The sequence below is a fragment of the Odontesthes bonariensis genome, chromosome 21 (assembly GCF_027942865.1).
Source record: "Odontesthes bonariensis isolate fOdoBon6 chromosome 21, fOdoBon6.hap1, whole genome shotgun sequence".
Lineage (NCBI taxonomy): Eukaryota > Metazoa > Chordata > Actinopteri > Atheriniformes > Atherinopsidae > Odontesthes > Odontesthes bonariensis.
In genome coordinates, this window is record NC_134526.1 from 19,568,860 (window position 1) to 19,586,206 (window position 17,347).

General features: G+C 38.4%; 1 gene segment (V, D, J or C); it reads right to left on the reverse strand.

The window, feature by feature from the left end:
- Positions 1–8,338: 8,338 nt before the first annotated feature.
- Positions 8,339–8,786, reverse strand: LOC142370699 (Ig heavy chain V region 5A-like). The segment is given in 2 exon segments: positions 8,339–8,643; positions 8,744–8,786. Coding segments are annotated over 2 exon segments (348 nt in total).
- Positions 8,787–17,347: the final 8,561 nt, after the last annotated feature.

Here is a 17,347-nt window from a genome sequence, read left to right on the forward strand (position 1 = left end):
TTATATCTCTGTTCAGATTCTTTAGTCCTTAGCCTAATAAATTGTCTGTATAAAGTATTTTTCTTTTTGCAAGCATTTTGTAAACCATTTGTTAACCATGGACATTTTACAACAGTATTATTTTTACTAAGTTGTCGAATCGGACAGTTTTTGTTATATAGAGAACAAAAAATTCCTAAAAAGTTAATGAAAGCACAGTCCACATCCTTCTCTCTGTATACAGACTTCCAGTCCTGTTCTATTAAGTCACAATTAAGTGCATCTAATGCTTCTTCAGTTCTTACTCGTTTAAATATAGATTTTTGGGGTATTTTATGATAGTTACAATTATAGTCGTACAGTGTGAAGACCGGTAGATGATCAGTTATATCACATATCATTAGACCACTAACATTTATGGACTCTATATTATTTGTAAAGATGTTGTCTATGAGCGTTTACAAATTTCATAAAATTTCTAATAATGTTCAAAGGCAATCTGTCAAAATATAATTTACTGAAGCTATCATGGCCAATATTTTAAATTCTTCAAATGAAATCTCTGTGTGTTCGATTGAATTTAGAACAACGCTGCACAGGATCGTGTCTGAATGAAGCAGTTTGATTGATGTGTTGACTGAAGATGTTGAATTGCAGTTTATTTCTGTGAGTGATAAAGACAAAAGGTAAACTGTGACTTCATTCTGTTGATGAGTTTTTGTACAGTGTTTATGCCTCCTGTGTCACTGTGGCTCTCGAGCACAGTAATAAACAGCAGAATCCTCCGTGGTCAAACTGTTCATCTGCAGATACACCTGCTGTCTGCTGTTGTCTCTGGAGATGGTAAACCGACCTTTCACTGACTGAGAGTAGTAGATGTAGCTACTGCCATCACTGATGGTAGAAATCCACTCCAGTCCTTTTCCAGCTGCCTGTCTGATCCAAGCATTCCAGTAATGGCCACCAAACCCTGCATATGTGCAGGTCAGTTTGTGGGACTCTCCAGGCCTTTTAACCACTGGTTCAGACTCAGTCAGCGTTTGACCATCAGTACCTGCACACATACAACTCATTAGCTCCTGGGAAGCAGACATTTTGTCTTATTTATGAATTTATGATAAGATATGCTGTCCTTACCAGCCCAGTTAACTGAGAGGAAGAGAAAACCAATCACAACCTCAGGTCTGATCATTGTAAAAGCCACTTGTCAGAGTCCAGTCTACAGTGTGTATGTCAGGGATTGAGTACATGTCTGAAACTTTGTAACATATATGTAAAGATGGAAGAGATCAGACTTTGCATTAACTCCTCCTCCTCATAGAGAAACACACCCCATCTCATCCACATTTCCTCAAACTTGATCTGTTCATTATTATTACCTCCGCCAAGGAGGTTATGTGATCGCCCGAGTCTGTTGGTTTGTTTGTCTGGATGTCTGGATGTTTGTCTGTTCGCTGCAATCTTGCGACCTGCCACAAGGTGGCGGGGCTTGGTTGTTTCGTTGTCGTTGAGGGAGGGGTAGGAGGGGGTGCGCAGGGGGGAAGGTAAACACAAATGGAAACCGTTTCTGAGAAGTCGCATCTGAAAGATAGCGTCTTAACTTTGTAAACCTTTTCAATCGGAACACGAGCCAGCTGAATCTATGCACAAGTTTAAGCAGACGCATCGCTTTCTCTCGCACGTGGTGGATTACGACGTTAATCGTTTCAGACCATTCACTACAATATATGGGTGGATAAAAAAAATGCGCTTATAAAACAAAGCTTCATTGGCGGAGGTCTGCACTCTCTGAGTGCATTTCTAGTTATTTTATGTAATGCATTGAAATGTACATTCATTTATTCCTGTCGGCAGCATTGTGTCACCCAGTCATACTTCATTTGTGATTTTGAAGAGGGACATGATTTATTACAGTTAAAGCACATGTTGATGGAAACCATTAAAATCAGGATTTTATAACCACAACAGCTGCTGCTTTAATGCTGTTTATACTTCAGTTTGTAGTCGTGTTGTACAGCAAAAGGTGAAATAGAAACATGGATGATGAATTGATGAAGACACATTCAGTTTTAAACACTTGTAGAAATGTAGTAATGATGCTCTGACCCTAAACGCTGTGTGTCTATGCTGTTGTTTCTTCGGTTTTAATGATATTGGTTTAAAATTCTTACAAGGATGACAGAAATTTTACGTTTTCACATTAAATGTTTGGAAGCCTTTAGCTGAACTAATGCTGTGAACTATCTTGTTAGTCTTGTAACCATCTTTTTTTTTATTAATGTATGAGTGTTGAGTCTCACTTTGATGAGGAATAAAACATAATTTCTACAGCATCTCAATAATGGAAATTTCAAAATTGTGTGACATTTATGGATAAACTGAAATTTGAAAAAGTTTTATTTACATTAAATACACCTCTTCTTTCATTGAGCTCATCTCAAATCATTTGTGGTCTAAGAGCTCCTCCTCTGGTGGTTTCATGTTACAAGTGTTCAGACTTTGAGGAGTTTTTGTTCAGGTCTGCTGATGCTTTGTGTTACTGTGGGACTCTGGCACAGTAATACACAGCAGTGTCTTCAGGCTGCATATTCTGTCCATTTAGAGTCACTGTCTTGCTGGAAGTATCAAGGTCAATACTGAACTTGCTCTTCAGTGAATCTTTGTAGGCTGTGGTACATCCACTACATGCACTTCCAATCCACTCCAGTCCTTTCCCTGCAGGCTGTCTGATCCAAGCTGTCCAGTAGCTGCCCATAGAATATGAGACCTGACAGCTGATGGTCAGACGTTGGCCTGGCTGTACAGTCACAGAGGCTGGCTGTGTCAGCTGTTCGCACTTTACACCTGAAGAAGAAAACATGTTGGATATCAGTCAAAGAACAGTGAACAGCCAGTGTGGTGTGATCATACTGTCAGTGTCTCTGCCTCAGTGAGACTCACAGCATCCAGCAGCCAGCAGCAGCAGCAGAGCTACAGAGAACATGTTGGAGTTGAAGGTGATCTGATGTCACGACTTCTCTTGTTTTACTGCAAACGTGAGCAAGACGCCAAGTCTTTATGTCAGGCTCTCAGGAAGTTCAATTTGCATAAGCCGTATATTGAAAGGCTACAACAGAAAGTTTCCCGCCTCAGGTTGCTGTTTGGAGTTATGTTGTGATTTATAGGTTTAAAAAAAATATTCTATATGCAGCACATTCTTATCGATATTTTTTCATTGTGAAACTTTTTAAACTGTTCAGATAAGTCAGTGTAGAACAATACAATCAAAACACAAATAAACAGAATATGTGATACCTATTAGTGTCAATATATTTGTACATATTTATCAGTTTCTCTCTCCTGTGTCACAGTGTCTCTCGAGCACAAGAACTCCCGGCAGAATCTTCTGAATGTGTGCAGGTCAGTCCGTGGGACCCTCCAGGCCTTTTAACCACTGGGTCAGACTCAGTCAGTGTTCGACCATAAGTACCTAAACAAAGACAACTCATTATTTATGGTGAAGCGTTCATTTTTCCACTAGCACAGTTTTCATATATTCGTATATACATTTGTAAGAAGATGTGTTATTCTTACCTGTCCATTTAACTGAGAGATTAAGAAAGACAACCCATTTCATTGCTTTGCTGATGACATACAGATTTACATACCCATAAAACTCAGCAGCAGCAATCAACTGCAGCCTCTACTGAGACGTGTGTGTGTTTTGTTGGTTTTCTGTAAAGTCTCTTTATTAAAATGAACCACTGCGTTTCCTGATACATTAATACAGAGTGCAGAGTTCTCTGGTCTTAGGTTGGACTGTCTCAGATGCTCCATGCTGTTATCAGCAGGTGTTATATCTTTAGATTTTTTTTTTCGTCAAGTTTTGAGCTTTTTTTTTAACAAGTGATTATAAATTAATACTAAGAAATAGTAAGTAGTAATGCAAGTGTACGCTGATACAATAATACTGGAGGTTCTGTTCAGGTCTCCTGATACTTTGAGCTGCAGAGGATTATCTTTAAATACACCTGCTTACGTTTCCCTTTTTTAACAAATTTCATAACATTTTTAATAATGTTCAAAGGCAATCTGTCAAAATATATAATTTATTGAAGCTATCATGACCAATATTTTAAATTCTTCAAATGAAATTTCCGTGTATTCGATTGAATTTAGAACAACGCTGCACAGGATCGTGTCTGAATGAAGCAGTTTGATTGATGTGTTGACTGAAGATGTTGAATTGCAGTTTATTTCTGGGAGTGATAAAGACAAAAGGCAAACTGTGACTTCATTCTGTTGATGAGTTTTTGTACAGTGTTTATGCCTCCTGTGTCACTGTGGCTCTCGAGCACAGTAATAAACAGCAGAATCCTCCGTGGTCAAACTGTTCATCTGCAGATACACCTGCTGTCTGCTGTTGTCTCTGGAGATGGTAAACTGACCTTTCACTGACTGAGAGTAGTAGATGCTACCACTGCTATCACTGATGGTAGAAATCCACTCCAGTCCTTTTCCAGCTGCCTGTCTGATCCAAGCGTTCCAGTAATGGCCACCAAACCCTGCATATGTGCAGGTCAGTTTGTGGGACTCTCCAGGCCTTTTAACCACTGGTTCAGACTCAGTCAGCGTTTGGCCGTCAGTACCTGCACACATACAACTCATTAGCTACTGGGAAGCAGACATTCTGTCTTATTTATCAAAGTTTGATAATATATGATGTCCTTACCAGCCCAGTTAACTGAGAGGAAGAGAAAACCAATCACAACCTCAGGTCTGATCATTGTAAAAGCCACTTGTCAGACTCCAGTCTACAGTGTTTATGTCAGTGAATGAGTACATGTCTGAAACTTTGTAACATATATTTAAAGATGGAAGAGATCAGACTTTGCATTAACTCCTCCTCATAGAGAAACACACCCCATCTCATCCACATTTCCTCAAACTTGATCTGTTCATCATTATTTTATGTAATTCATTGAAATGTATGTATTTATTCCTTTCGGCAGCATTGTGTCACCCAGTCATACTTCATATGTGATGTTGAAGAGTGACATTTTGATTTATTACAGTTAAAGCACATGTTGATGGAAACCATTAAAATCAGGATTTTATAACCACAACAGCTGCTGCTTTAACGCTGTTTATACTTCAGTTTGTAGTCGTGTTGTACAACAAAAGGTGAAATAGAAACATGGATGATGAATTGTTGAAGACACATTCAGTTTTAAACACTTGTAGAAATGTAGTAATGATGCTTTGACTTATACCCTAAACGCTGTGTGTCTATGCTGTTGTTTCTTATGTTGTCATGATTTTGTTTAAAATTCGTACAAGGATGCCAGAAATTTAACGTTTTCACATTAAATGTTTGGAAGCCTTTAGCTGAACTAATGCTTTTAGTGATGTATGAGTGCTGAGTCTCACTTTGAAAGGAATAAAACATCATTTCTACATCTTAATCATCAAATTGTGTGACATTCATGAATAAACTGAATTATGCAACATTTCTCACAAGCTTTGAGCTGATTTCAAAATATATTACAATACCTTCTATACCAATCTAAATTAAAATAATGCCTATATACAAATGTAAGTGTTATTTACATTAAATACACCTCTTCTTTCATTGAGCTCATCTCAAATAATTTATGGTGTGAGAGCTCCTCCTCTGGTGGTTTCATGCAACGAGTGTTCAACCTCTGAGAGGTTTTTGTTCAGGTCTGCTGATGCTTTGTGTTACTGTGGGTTTCTGGCACAGTAATACACAGCAGTGTCTTCAGGCTGCATATTCTGTCCATTTAGAGTCACTGTGTTGCTGGAAGTGTCTAAGTCGATACTGAACTTGCTCTTCAGTGAATCTTTGTAGTATGAAGCTCCCGTATGTTTCATCCCAATCCACTGCAGTCCTTTCCCTGCAGGCTGTCTGATCCAAGCTGTGTAGCTGCCCAGAGAATAAGAGACCTGACAGGTGATGGTCAGACGTTGGCCTGGCTGGACCGTCACAGAGGCTGGCTGTGTCAGCTGTTCACACTTCACACCTGCAAAGGAAAATACTGAATAGTAAATTTCTGGAAACAGTGAACAGCCAGTGTGGTGTGATCATACTGTCAGTGTCTCTGCCTCATTGAGACTCACAGCATCCAGCAGCCAGCAGCAGCAGCAGAGCTACAGAGAACATGTTGGAGTTGAAGGTGATCTGATGTCTCGACTTCTCTTGTTTTACTGCAAACGTGAGCAAGACGCCAAGTCTTTATGTCAGGCTCTCAGGAAGTTCAATTTGCATAAGCTTTATATTGAAAGGCTACAACAGAAAGTTTCCCGCCTCAGGTTGCTGTTTGGAGTTATGTTGTGATTTATAGGTTTGAAAAAATATTCTATATGCAGCACATTCTTATCTATATTTTTTCATTGTGAAACTTTTTAAACTGTTCAGATAAGTCAGTGTAGAACAATACAATCAAAACACACAAATAAACAGAATATGTGATACCTATAGTCTCAATATATTTGTTCACATTTATCAGTTTCTCTCTCCTGTGTCACAGTGTCTCGCGAGCACAAGAACTCACGGCAGAATCTTCTGAATGTGTGCAGGTCAGTCCGTGGGATCCTCCAGGCCTTTTAACCACTGGTTCAGACTCAGTCAGTGTTTGACCATAACACACAATAATACTGGAGGTTCTGTTCAGGTCTCCTGATACTTTGAGCTGCAGAGGATTATCTTTAAATACACCTGCTTACGTTTCCCTTTTTTTTACAAATTTCATAAAATTTTTAATAATGTTCAAAGGCAATCTGTCAAAATATATAATTTACTGAAGCTATCATGGCCAATATTTTAAATTCTTCAAATGAAATCTCTGTTTGTTCGATTGAATTTAGAACAACGCTGCACAGGATCGTGTCTGAATGAAGCAGTTTGATTGATGTGTTGACTGAAGATGTTGAATTGCAGTTTATTTCTGTGAGTGATAAAGACAAAAGGCAAACTGTGACTTCATTCTGTTGATGAGTTTTTGTACAGTGTTTATGCCTCCTGTGTCACTTTGGCTCTCGAGCACAGTAATAAACAGCAGAATCCTCCGTGGTCAAACTGTTCATCTGCAGATACACCTGCTGTCTGCTGTTGTCTCTGGAGATGGTAAACCGACCTTTCACTGACTGAGAGTAGTAGATGTAGCTACTGCTATCACTGATGGTAGAAATCCACTCCAGTCCTTTTCCAGCTGCCTGTCTGATCCAAGCATTCCAGTAATGGCCACCAAACCCTGCATATGTGCAGGTCAGTTTGTGGGACTCTCCAGGCCTTTTAACCGCTGGTTCAGACTCAGTCAGCGTTTGGCCGTCAGTACCTGCACACATACAACTCATTAGATACTGGGAAGCAGCCATTCTGTCTTATTTATCAAAGTTTGATAAGATATGTTGTCCTTACCAGCCCAGTTAACTGAGAGGAAGAGAAAACCAATCACAACCTCAGGTCTGATCATTGTAAAAGCCACTTGTCAGACTCCAGTCTACAGTGTGTATGTCAGTGAATGAGTACATGTCTGAAACTTTGTAACATATATGTAAAGATGGAAGAGATCAGACTTTGCATTAACTCCTCCTCCTCATAGAGGAACACACCCCATCTCATCCACATTTCCTCAAACTTGATCTGTTCATCATTATTTTATGTAATTCATTGAAATGTAAATGTATTTATTCCTGTCGGCAGCATTGTGTCACCCAGTCATACTTCATATGTGATGTTGAAGAGTGACATTTTGATTTATTACAGTTAAAGCACATGTTGATGGAAACCATTAAAATCAGGATTTTATAACCACAACAGCTGCTGCTTTAATGCTGTTTATACTTTAGTTTGTAGTCGTGTTGTACAGCAAAAGGTGAAATAGAAACATGGATGATGAATTGATGAAGACACATTCAGTTTTAAACACTTGTAGAAATGTAGTAATGATGCTTTGACTTATACCTTAAACGCTGTGTGTCTATGCTGTTGTTTCTTATGTTGTCATGATTTTCTTTTTAATTCTTATAAGGATGGCAGAAATTTTAAGTTTTCACATTAAATGTTTGGAAGCCTTTAGCTGAACTAATGCTGTGAACCATCTTGTAAGTCATTATTTTTTTTATTGATGTATGAGTGCTGAGTCTCACTTTGAAAGGAATAAAGCATCATTTCTACAGCATCTCAGTGATCAATATTGCAAAATTGTGTGACATTTATGAGTACATTTGATACACCTCTTCTTTCATTGAGCTCATCTCAAATAATTTATGGTGTGAGAGCTCCTCCTCTGGTGGTTTCATGCAACGAGTGTTCAACCTCAGAGAGGTTTTTGTTCAGGTCTGCTGATGTTTTGTGTTACTGTGGGTCTCTCGCACAGTAATACACAGCAGAGTCTTCAGGCTGCATATTCTGTCCATTTAGAGTCACTGTGTTGCTGGAAGTATCGAGGTCAATACTGAACTTGCTTTTCAGTGAATCTTTGTAGTATGAAGCTCCAGTATATTTGCTCCCAATCCACTCCAGTCCTTTCCCTGCAGGCTGTCTGATCCAAGCTGTGTAGTAGGTGCCCAGAGAATAAGAGACCTGACAGGTGATGGTCAGACGTTGGCCTGGCTGCACAGTCACAGAGGCTGGCTGTGTCAGCTGTTCACACTTCACACCTGTGGAGGAAACATGTTGAATAAAGAATCAGTACAACAACAGTGAACAGTCAGTGTGGTGTGATCATACTGTCAGTGTCTCTGCCTCAGTGAGACTCACAGCATCCAGCAGCCAGCAGCAGCAGCAGAGCTACAGAGAACATGTTGGCGTTGAAGGTGATCTGATGTCTCGACTTCTCTTGTTTTACACCAAATGAAAGTGATGTATCCGGTCTTTATATCAGAATCTCTGGGAGTTGAATTTGCATAGATCACAGCATAATTTCTTTAGTCACAAATAGCATTCGTGGGATTCATATTAGAACATTTGAAAGGTGATTCTTAGTTATGCATTAAAATTTATTGTAAAACATTTTACATAATTCAGATAAGTCAGATAAGAATAGAAACACTTCCATAAACAGAATAATTAAATGTCATAGTCTTAAATGCATATTAGTATAAGCAGAGCTTCACAGAGTATGTTCTCAGTAAAGACTTGGAGCTTCTTTCTATTTTTTGACTGTGTCTTTTGAGCACAATAATTAAAGTCATTAAACTGTTCATCTGCAGATCCTGCTGTCAGCTGTTGTCTCTGGAAATGGTAAACTGATGTTTCGCTGATTGGTAACCCGTGCTCCTGCTGTCCCAGCTCACAGTAGTGTGCCACTCCAATCCTTTTCCTGCTGCCTGTCTGATCCATACTGTGTAAAGGAGCACAGCGGGAGGACGTGGAACTGTGTAGTCCATCTTTTTTCAAGACTATGGTCTGATCTAAGCATGAGCAGAGACACTACCAAACACTAAATGTGTGCAGATTAATTTGTGGGATTCTCCAGGCCTTTTATCCAAAGGTTCAGACTCAGTCACTCTTTAACTCATAAGACACTGAAATTCAGCCATTCATTTACCCAAATATTTCACAGATTTGTTTACCTTACCTGCCCAGCTACCTGGGAGAAGGAAAAACACAACCATAGCATCAGGTGTGATCACTGTAAAAGTCACTTGTCACTGTTCAGTCTGCAGTGTGTATGTCAGTGAGTTACTCCCTGACTTAAACTCTTTAACACACAGATAAAGATGGCAGATATCAGGCTTTCAACAAGTCCAGACTCTTACAGAAAAACCACATCTCATCTAAATGTATTCATATTTTTGTTTTATTTATTTATTTTTGTTGTTCTTGACCTAATTGTGTAATTTCTGAATATTCCACCTTTATCCAGCGTAGATGTATCAATTTGCTCCTCTCAGCTTCATTTGGTCACATAGTCTTACATTCATGGTGAAATCTGGCCTGAAAATTTGTTTCAGTTCAAGCAGATGTTGTGCTTCTGTTTGTGTGTGTGTAACACAGTCCTGTAATGTCATCAAAATTCACATCTGCTACCGCCACCTTCAGGTTTTCATGAAAATACTTTCTGTGGAGTTTTTGTACAGCCTCCATGCTTATATTGACCACTGTGTCTCTGGCACAGTAATACACAGCAGAGTCCTCTGGTTGGAGGTTGGAGAGTCTCATATAGACCATACTGTTACTACTGTCTTTAGTGATTTCAAGACGTCCTCTCAAACTGCTGACATAAGTGTTGCTGCTGGCATCATTATAGCCGCTTCCTATCCATTCCAGTGCTTTTCCCACGGGTTGTCTGATCCAGTGCATAGCATAGCTTTTAAAAGTGAAGCCGGATCCCTTCAGGAGAGACTGAGGGTCTCCCCAGGCTTTTTCACCACTGGACTGGAAGGAATTGATTCCATACTCTGACCTGTACAACCTAAAAAAATGAAAGAGGAGAGGGAGCGCAGAAAAAAATGAGACTGTAATCTTTGAATTCTTTGAGATTCAAAGAGGTTGATGTTTTGTGAAAAGATATAAAACTCACACTGCAGAGAGAGAGCAAGCAGCAGGAGAGTGAGTGTGTTCATCATCTCGATGCTGGAAATGTGACCTGTGATGCTCCACATAAAGTACTACACAGCAGAACAGAAGTACACTGCACAGAGTGGAGATTTGCATCAGCTTTGCATGTGGGGTGGGGCGTGGTCGATCAAACACAGACTTAGATTCTGAACCTCAACACTCTTTATTTTTTTTATTTTGTCAATTTTATTTTATTGCTCCATTTTATTAAACCACCATGTGCGGGGGGAAAAAATAAATAATTACAGTTAAAAAAAAAATGTACATCTGATCTTTTATTGACACATTCCAGCACAGTAAACGTTGTAAAAGATTTGTATGACAGACAATTCTAATTCTGAAGGTAAAATGATCTTTTATGTGATCCTCCATTTATTCAGCAGTTTTTTTTAAGGCAATGTGTTTGAGGCCCCGTGTTTGCTCTCTGAGTGTGATTTGTTGTTCATGTTAAGATTCATTTTTGTTTTATTAATTTACTTTTAGTTTTTTTAGGCATTTTAGATGAGGATAATTATTTCCATGGTTACTTATAGACTTTTCTCATTGAGCTTGACTCAAATTATTAGTGTGCTGAGGGCTCCTCCTCTGGTGGCTTCATGCAACAAGTGTTCAGGCACTGAGAGGTTTTTGTTCAGGTCTGCTGATGCTTTGTGTTACTGTGGTTGTCTCGCACAGTAATACACAGCAGTGTCTTCAGGCTGCATATTCTGTCCATTTAGAGTCACTGTGTTGCTGGAAGAGGCAGCATTGATACTGAACTTGTTCTTTAGTGAATCTTTGTAGTCTGAGGTACCTCCAACCTTTGCATCTCCAATCCACTCAAGTCCTTTTCCTACAGGCTGTCTGATCCAGTGGGTCCAGTAGCTGCTCACAGAATAAGAGACCTGACAGGTGATGGTCAGACGTTGGCCTGGCTGTACAGTCACAGAGGCTGGCTGTGTCAGCTGTTCACACTTCACACCTGCAAAGGAAAATACTGAATATTACATTTCTGGAAACAGTGAACAGTCAGTGTGGTGTGATCATACTGTCAGTGTCTCTGCCTCAGTGAGACTCACAGCATCCAGCAGCCAGCAGCAGCAGCAGAGCTACAGAGAACATGTTGGAGTTGAAGGTGATCTGATGGGAGCGTCTCTTCTTCTGCTGTAACTGACAGCACAACATCAAGTAGTTATGTTAGACCGCCAGGAAGTTGACTTTGCATAGGGAGAGCCACAAGAAAAATGGTCATCCTGTCATTAATAATACAAATGATGTTGAAAGCATTTATTTTGGCACTTATTAAAAAGACATCATTTAAAACAAATCTGTTTGAGTTTGCATTTTTTACTTATTTCATACAATTTCAAATACAATTTAGTATCTGACAAAATACATAATTTATTTGAGATGTAGTCTTAATCTGTATTTACATAAAAAGAATTTGGTTCATATGTGTCAGATTTTTGGCAGAAAATCGCTGCACAGGATCTTGCCTCAAAAAACTGTTTTATGTGTTGACTGTCTATCTGTCTATCTGCAGACAGACAGCCCACCACTGTAATTTCATCATTCTTCTTTGCTTTCAAGATTTATGCGAAAAAAATGCATTGTTCTTACCAGTCTATTTAACTAAAAAGCGAGAGAAGCAACCACAAACTCAGGTTTGATCTTTGTAGAAGCCATTTGTGTCTGTGTCCATTTTGCAATGTGTTTGTCAGTGATTTTCTGTGTTTTTAAGTCCCTCACACATATATAAAGGTAGAAGCAATCGCTTTGTTAGGTTCCAAAGAGATACTTATCTCATCCAGATTCCTGTAAACTTTCACTTTTTTAACAATAGTTTTTGAATAACATAGAATACATCTCTGCTTTTTAAGCAAAAAATGAGTTTTCAGTTAATCCAACATCATTGTTATTCCTGTTGTTTTAAACCTTTATACATCCAAGGGTAAATTATAGCAAATTTCATCAATTTCTGCACTAACCATTTTGAAACACGGCAGACTGCCACTTTAGCTGCTAACTTATTCAGAGGTGTCCTGTTTTCAGTCTTATTACCATACAGAAGGTAGAGAAAGGATGTTTTTTTCCAGAAATTCAGATCTGGGAAGTTACTCTAAAACTAAAAAGGAAAAGACAAAGACGAGGACAAGATTTAATGTTTTTTTTTTACTTATGTTGGGACAGACTGAGGACTGGGAGTAACAAGACATAGTTTAAGAAATTGTTCTTTAATTATTATTTCCCCAAATTTCAGGATTTTATTAATTTGTGTGGAAAAAAAAGGAATAAGAAAAGGAAAAAATGTAAATCTGATCTTTTATTGACACAGACATTCCAGCACAGTAAACGTTGTAAAAGATTTGTATGACAGACAATTCTGATTCTGAAGGTAAAATTATCTTATATGTGATCCTGCATTTATTTAGTATTTTTTTTAAGGCAATGTGTTTGAGGCCCCGTGTTTGCTCTCTGAGTGTGATTTGTTGTTAATGTTAAGATAAAAAACAAAAATCAAGCTCCCTTTTCAGAGATGCATGTTTTTTATTGGTTCGAGGGAGTTTTGGTGGCAAGACATATTGTTTTGTTATAACGGTTGTTCATGAAGACTTTTGAAAACGTGATGTCAGCATTAACCGATGCTGACAACAAAAATTAAGTTGTAAAAATAATAATAATACATACAAGGTTTTATCTATTTCTTTCATCAGCATATGCTCACATAGTCAAAGTTGATATAGGTTGTAGAAGCAAGAAAACATTAATTTTATTTTTCAAAGCACATGTTGATGGAAGCCCTGAAAAACAGGAATTTAAAAACCACAACGTCAGCTGGCATTTTAACTGTGTGCTTTGTGTGCTTTACATGTGTGTTTGTCTGTGTGTGCTTGTATGTGTGTATATGTGTAAGTTTGTACCATCCAAATTCAGGTCATCTACCGCCACCTTCAGGTCTTCATGAAAATGTATTTGGTGGAGTTTTTGTAAAGCCTCTGTTCTTACATCAAACACTGTGTCTCTGGCACAGTAATAAACAGCAGAGTCCTCTGGTTTTAAGGTGGACAGGCTCAGATACACCATACTGTTACTGTTGTCTCTGGTGATTTCTATACGTCCTTGCACGCTGCTGGCATAAATAGTTTTACTTGCATCGTTCCAAATTGCTCCTATCCATTCCAGTGCTTTTCCTGCTGGTTGTCTGATCCAGTGCATTCCAAAGCTACTGAATGTGAATCCAGTTCCTCTGCAGGAAAGACTGAGGGCTTCCTGAGGCTTTTTCACCACTGAGGTGGAGGGAATGGACTCCAGAGCCTGGCCATTCAAACCTAGAAAGGAATCAGAAGTAAAAATGGATTGATAGATATGAAATGACAGCCACAAAATTAACAATTGTAGCACAGCTTAAATAAACTTACAGGGCAGACAGAGTGCTGTCAGCAGGACGCACAGTTTGATCTCCATGTTGAAACTGAAGGTGTGGACAAAGTGTTTGGCTCTAATGAAGGAGACAACCAGTAAGCAGGAGGACAGAAGTATGACATCTGCATTTGCATTTAATATTACACAGGACAGGCAAATGTGTCATGTGCAAATGTCATTCAAATCAACATTTAGCGTAGAATTATGTGCTGCTTTTTCTTTCTGTGCTTTTACTTAAAAAAGGGAACTGTAACTTTGAAAATTATTAAAACATTTTAATTTTCAAACAATTTCACTTATTTACATATCATTCCTTCTTATGAATCTTTTAACTTCGTTATCACATTCTTCAATGGCATCCTCGTCACGTATTAAATGTTTTTACAAGAGTTGAACAAGCACATCCACAGTTACTGTCACCTGGACAGAATTGTACAGTTGTTTTCTCAAAAAGAACCTGCTGAAAGCTTATCACAGCAAAATGAAGCCCAACAAAACACAACAGAAGGGCACATTGACATGAATGTTACAGTCTTTCATATATGTAACATCCAGACTTTAGGAAAATAATCTTAAACATTCTAAATGTGTCAAAGCGTGCTGCATGTAGAGTTGTCCGGGTGTCTCTATTGCACACTACAGAGCGTGGTCTGCCTCTGATTGATAGTCTGATTACTCCGGGGATAACGCTTACAATTTTGACAGTAACAGCAGATAACTTTGGTCTTGTCGAAAGAACCAGCTGGCACGGTTTCGTAGATGAACTTTCCATTCAAATGACCCCTTTTCTTTATCCATTTCAGCTTGACATCCACAAGATCAGGCGACATCTCTTTGAGATTCCCAGACCAGGGGTCACATTCACAGAACATCAATTTATTCCTGCATCAAAAGAATTGAGTGGCATTAAAAGGTATTATCGTTAACTCATTATTAATGCGTTCATTTTGACAGCCATATGTGGCAACTGAAGGCAGAAACTTTAAATGCCTGTTAAATGGGCTGTAAAAACCCTTTTATGAGTGTCATCAAAATATGGTTTTGACACAGGATTCAAATATTTAGATCATACTGGCAGTGTTTGTTTGTCAGTGTTCCTCAGGAAAAAGGATTTCTCAGAAAACTAATATTTGTCCATATCATTTCGTCACAGATCTATTTCAGCCAAATTACTATTTATTTCATTATGTTTTTCACACTGAGGTCTACAGCTTTCTTTTCTTCTTTCTTTTTTCTTTTTTTCCAAATGTGGCCAGTAAAAGAGGTAAAAAGATTGTATCATAGTCAAAAAATTATTTCCATGGAAACAAATTGTGATTTTCACAGGGTATTCTGGGTACTTTTCTGTTTACATCACAGGCACATTTTATTCTGTTTATTCGTCAGTTAAGACGAAGGCGCTGAATGGTGATGTCAACGTATGATTATTTTCATTAAATACTAAATACTAAATACTGAACCCAACTAAATACTGCCAACGTGAGATTCTCAATTTCCCTTCATTATTTTTAGTTTTATTAATTTAGTTTTAGTTTTTTTCAGGCATTTTACATGAAGAGAATTATTTCCATTATTCCATTATTGACTTTTCTCATTGAGCTTGACTCAAATTATTAGTGTGCTGAGGGCTCCTCCTCTGGTGGCTTCATGCAACAAGTGTTCAGGCACTGAGAGGTTTTTGTTCAGGTCTCCTGATGCTTTGTGTTACTGTGGGTATTTCACACAGTAATACACAGCAGTGTCTTCAGGCTGCATATTCTGTCCATTTAGAGTCACTGTGCTGCTGGAAGAGTCAAAGGTGATACTGAACTTGTTCTTTAGTGATTCTTTGTAGCCTGAGCCACTTCCATCCAGTGCATATCCAATCCACTCCATTGTTTTCCCTGCAGGATGTCTGATCCAGTATGTCCAGTAGCTGCCCACAGAATAAGAGACCTGACAGGTGATGGTCAGACGTTGGCCTGGCTGCACAGTCACAGAGGCTGGCTGTGTCAGCTGTTCACACTTCACACCTGCAAAGGAAAATACTGAAAATCACATTTCTGGAAATAGTGAACAGTCAGCTTGGTGCGATCATACTGTCAGTGTCTCTGCCTCAGTGAGACTCACAGCATCCAGCAGCCAGCAGCAGCAGAGCTACAGAGAACATGTTGGCGTTGAAGGTGATCTGATGGGAGCTTCTCTTGTTTACTGCAAATGAAAGTGATGTATCAGGCCTTTATATCTGACTGTCAGCCAGTTCGATTTGCATAAGATGAATATTGAAAGGCTATAAACGTATCATTTCTCACCCCATAGGTCGCTGTTTGGAATAATGTTGTGACATATAGAGCCAAAAGATGTTAATAGTTAAATTACTTGTTTATTATTTCTCAGCTGCAAAGCATTTAACATAATTCAGAGAAGTCGGTGGAGAATCAAACATATACAGACAGAATATTTGATGCTCACAGTCTGAAATGCATATTGGAAAGAAGCAGAGATACACAAAGAACTTTCTTATTAAAGCAATCCTATTTAAGTCGTGAGTGTGCTGTGATAGAAGAAAACTTGGACCTGCTGGGATGAGCTCTTGGTCTGAGTTTCTCTCTCCTGTGTCCCAGTGATTCTCAAGCACAATAACTCACAGCTGAATCTTCTGAATATGTGCAGGTCAGTCTGTGAGATTCTCCAGGTCTTTTAACCTCAGACTGAGTCAGCAGTTGGCCATTGGTACCTAACACTGACAACTCATTGTTTACTGTGCAGCAGTCATTCTTACATCAAAACCACTCTCATTTATCAAAAAATGTGTAACATGATGTGTTGTTCTGTCCATTTAACTGACAGTATGAGAAAAACAACCACAACTCAGGTTTAATCATTATGTTTAGTTAACTAAGACTTTGGATGAACTCCAAGAAACACAGCTTATGCTTTCCAGATAAGTGATACACTTTATTTATTCATTATATCATTTTATCAACTGAAATGTAACTATGTGTTTATGTGACACTTTGATTTTTTAAATGTTCTATCTTTCTTTATCAATACCAAAGTAAATTCCTCATCTTTTCCTCTCAGCAGCATTTGGTCAAAGTGACCTGATGAAATGTGACATTATTTCTTTCAGTTAAAGCATATTTTGATGAAAATGTTCTTTTTTCTCTCGTTTTTTTATAATTTGAGTTTTTGTAAAGCCTCTTTTTGTACGCTAACTGCTGTATTTCTGGTACAGTAACACACTGCAGAGTCCTCTTGTCTTAACTGGGACAGTCTCAGACATACCACGGTGTTATCATTAGTATGTTTGAGATTTCTTTGGTTTGTTTTGGAGTTTGGAGTTTTTGAGCACTTGTCGGTAAGTAATAATGAGAAGATAATAAATATACTAATATAATTATATTGTTATAATATAAT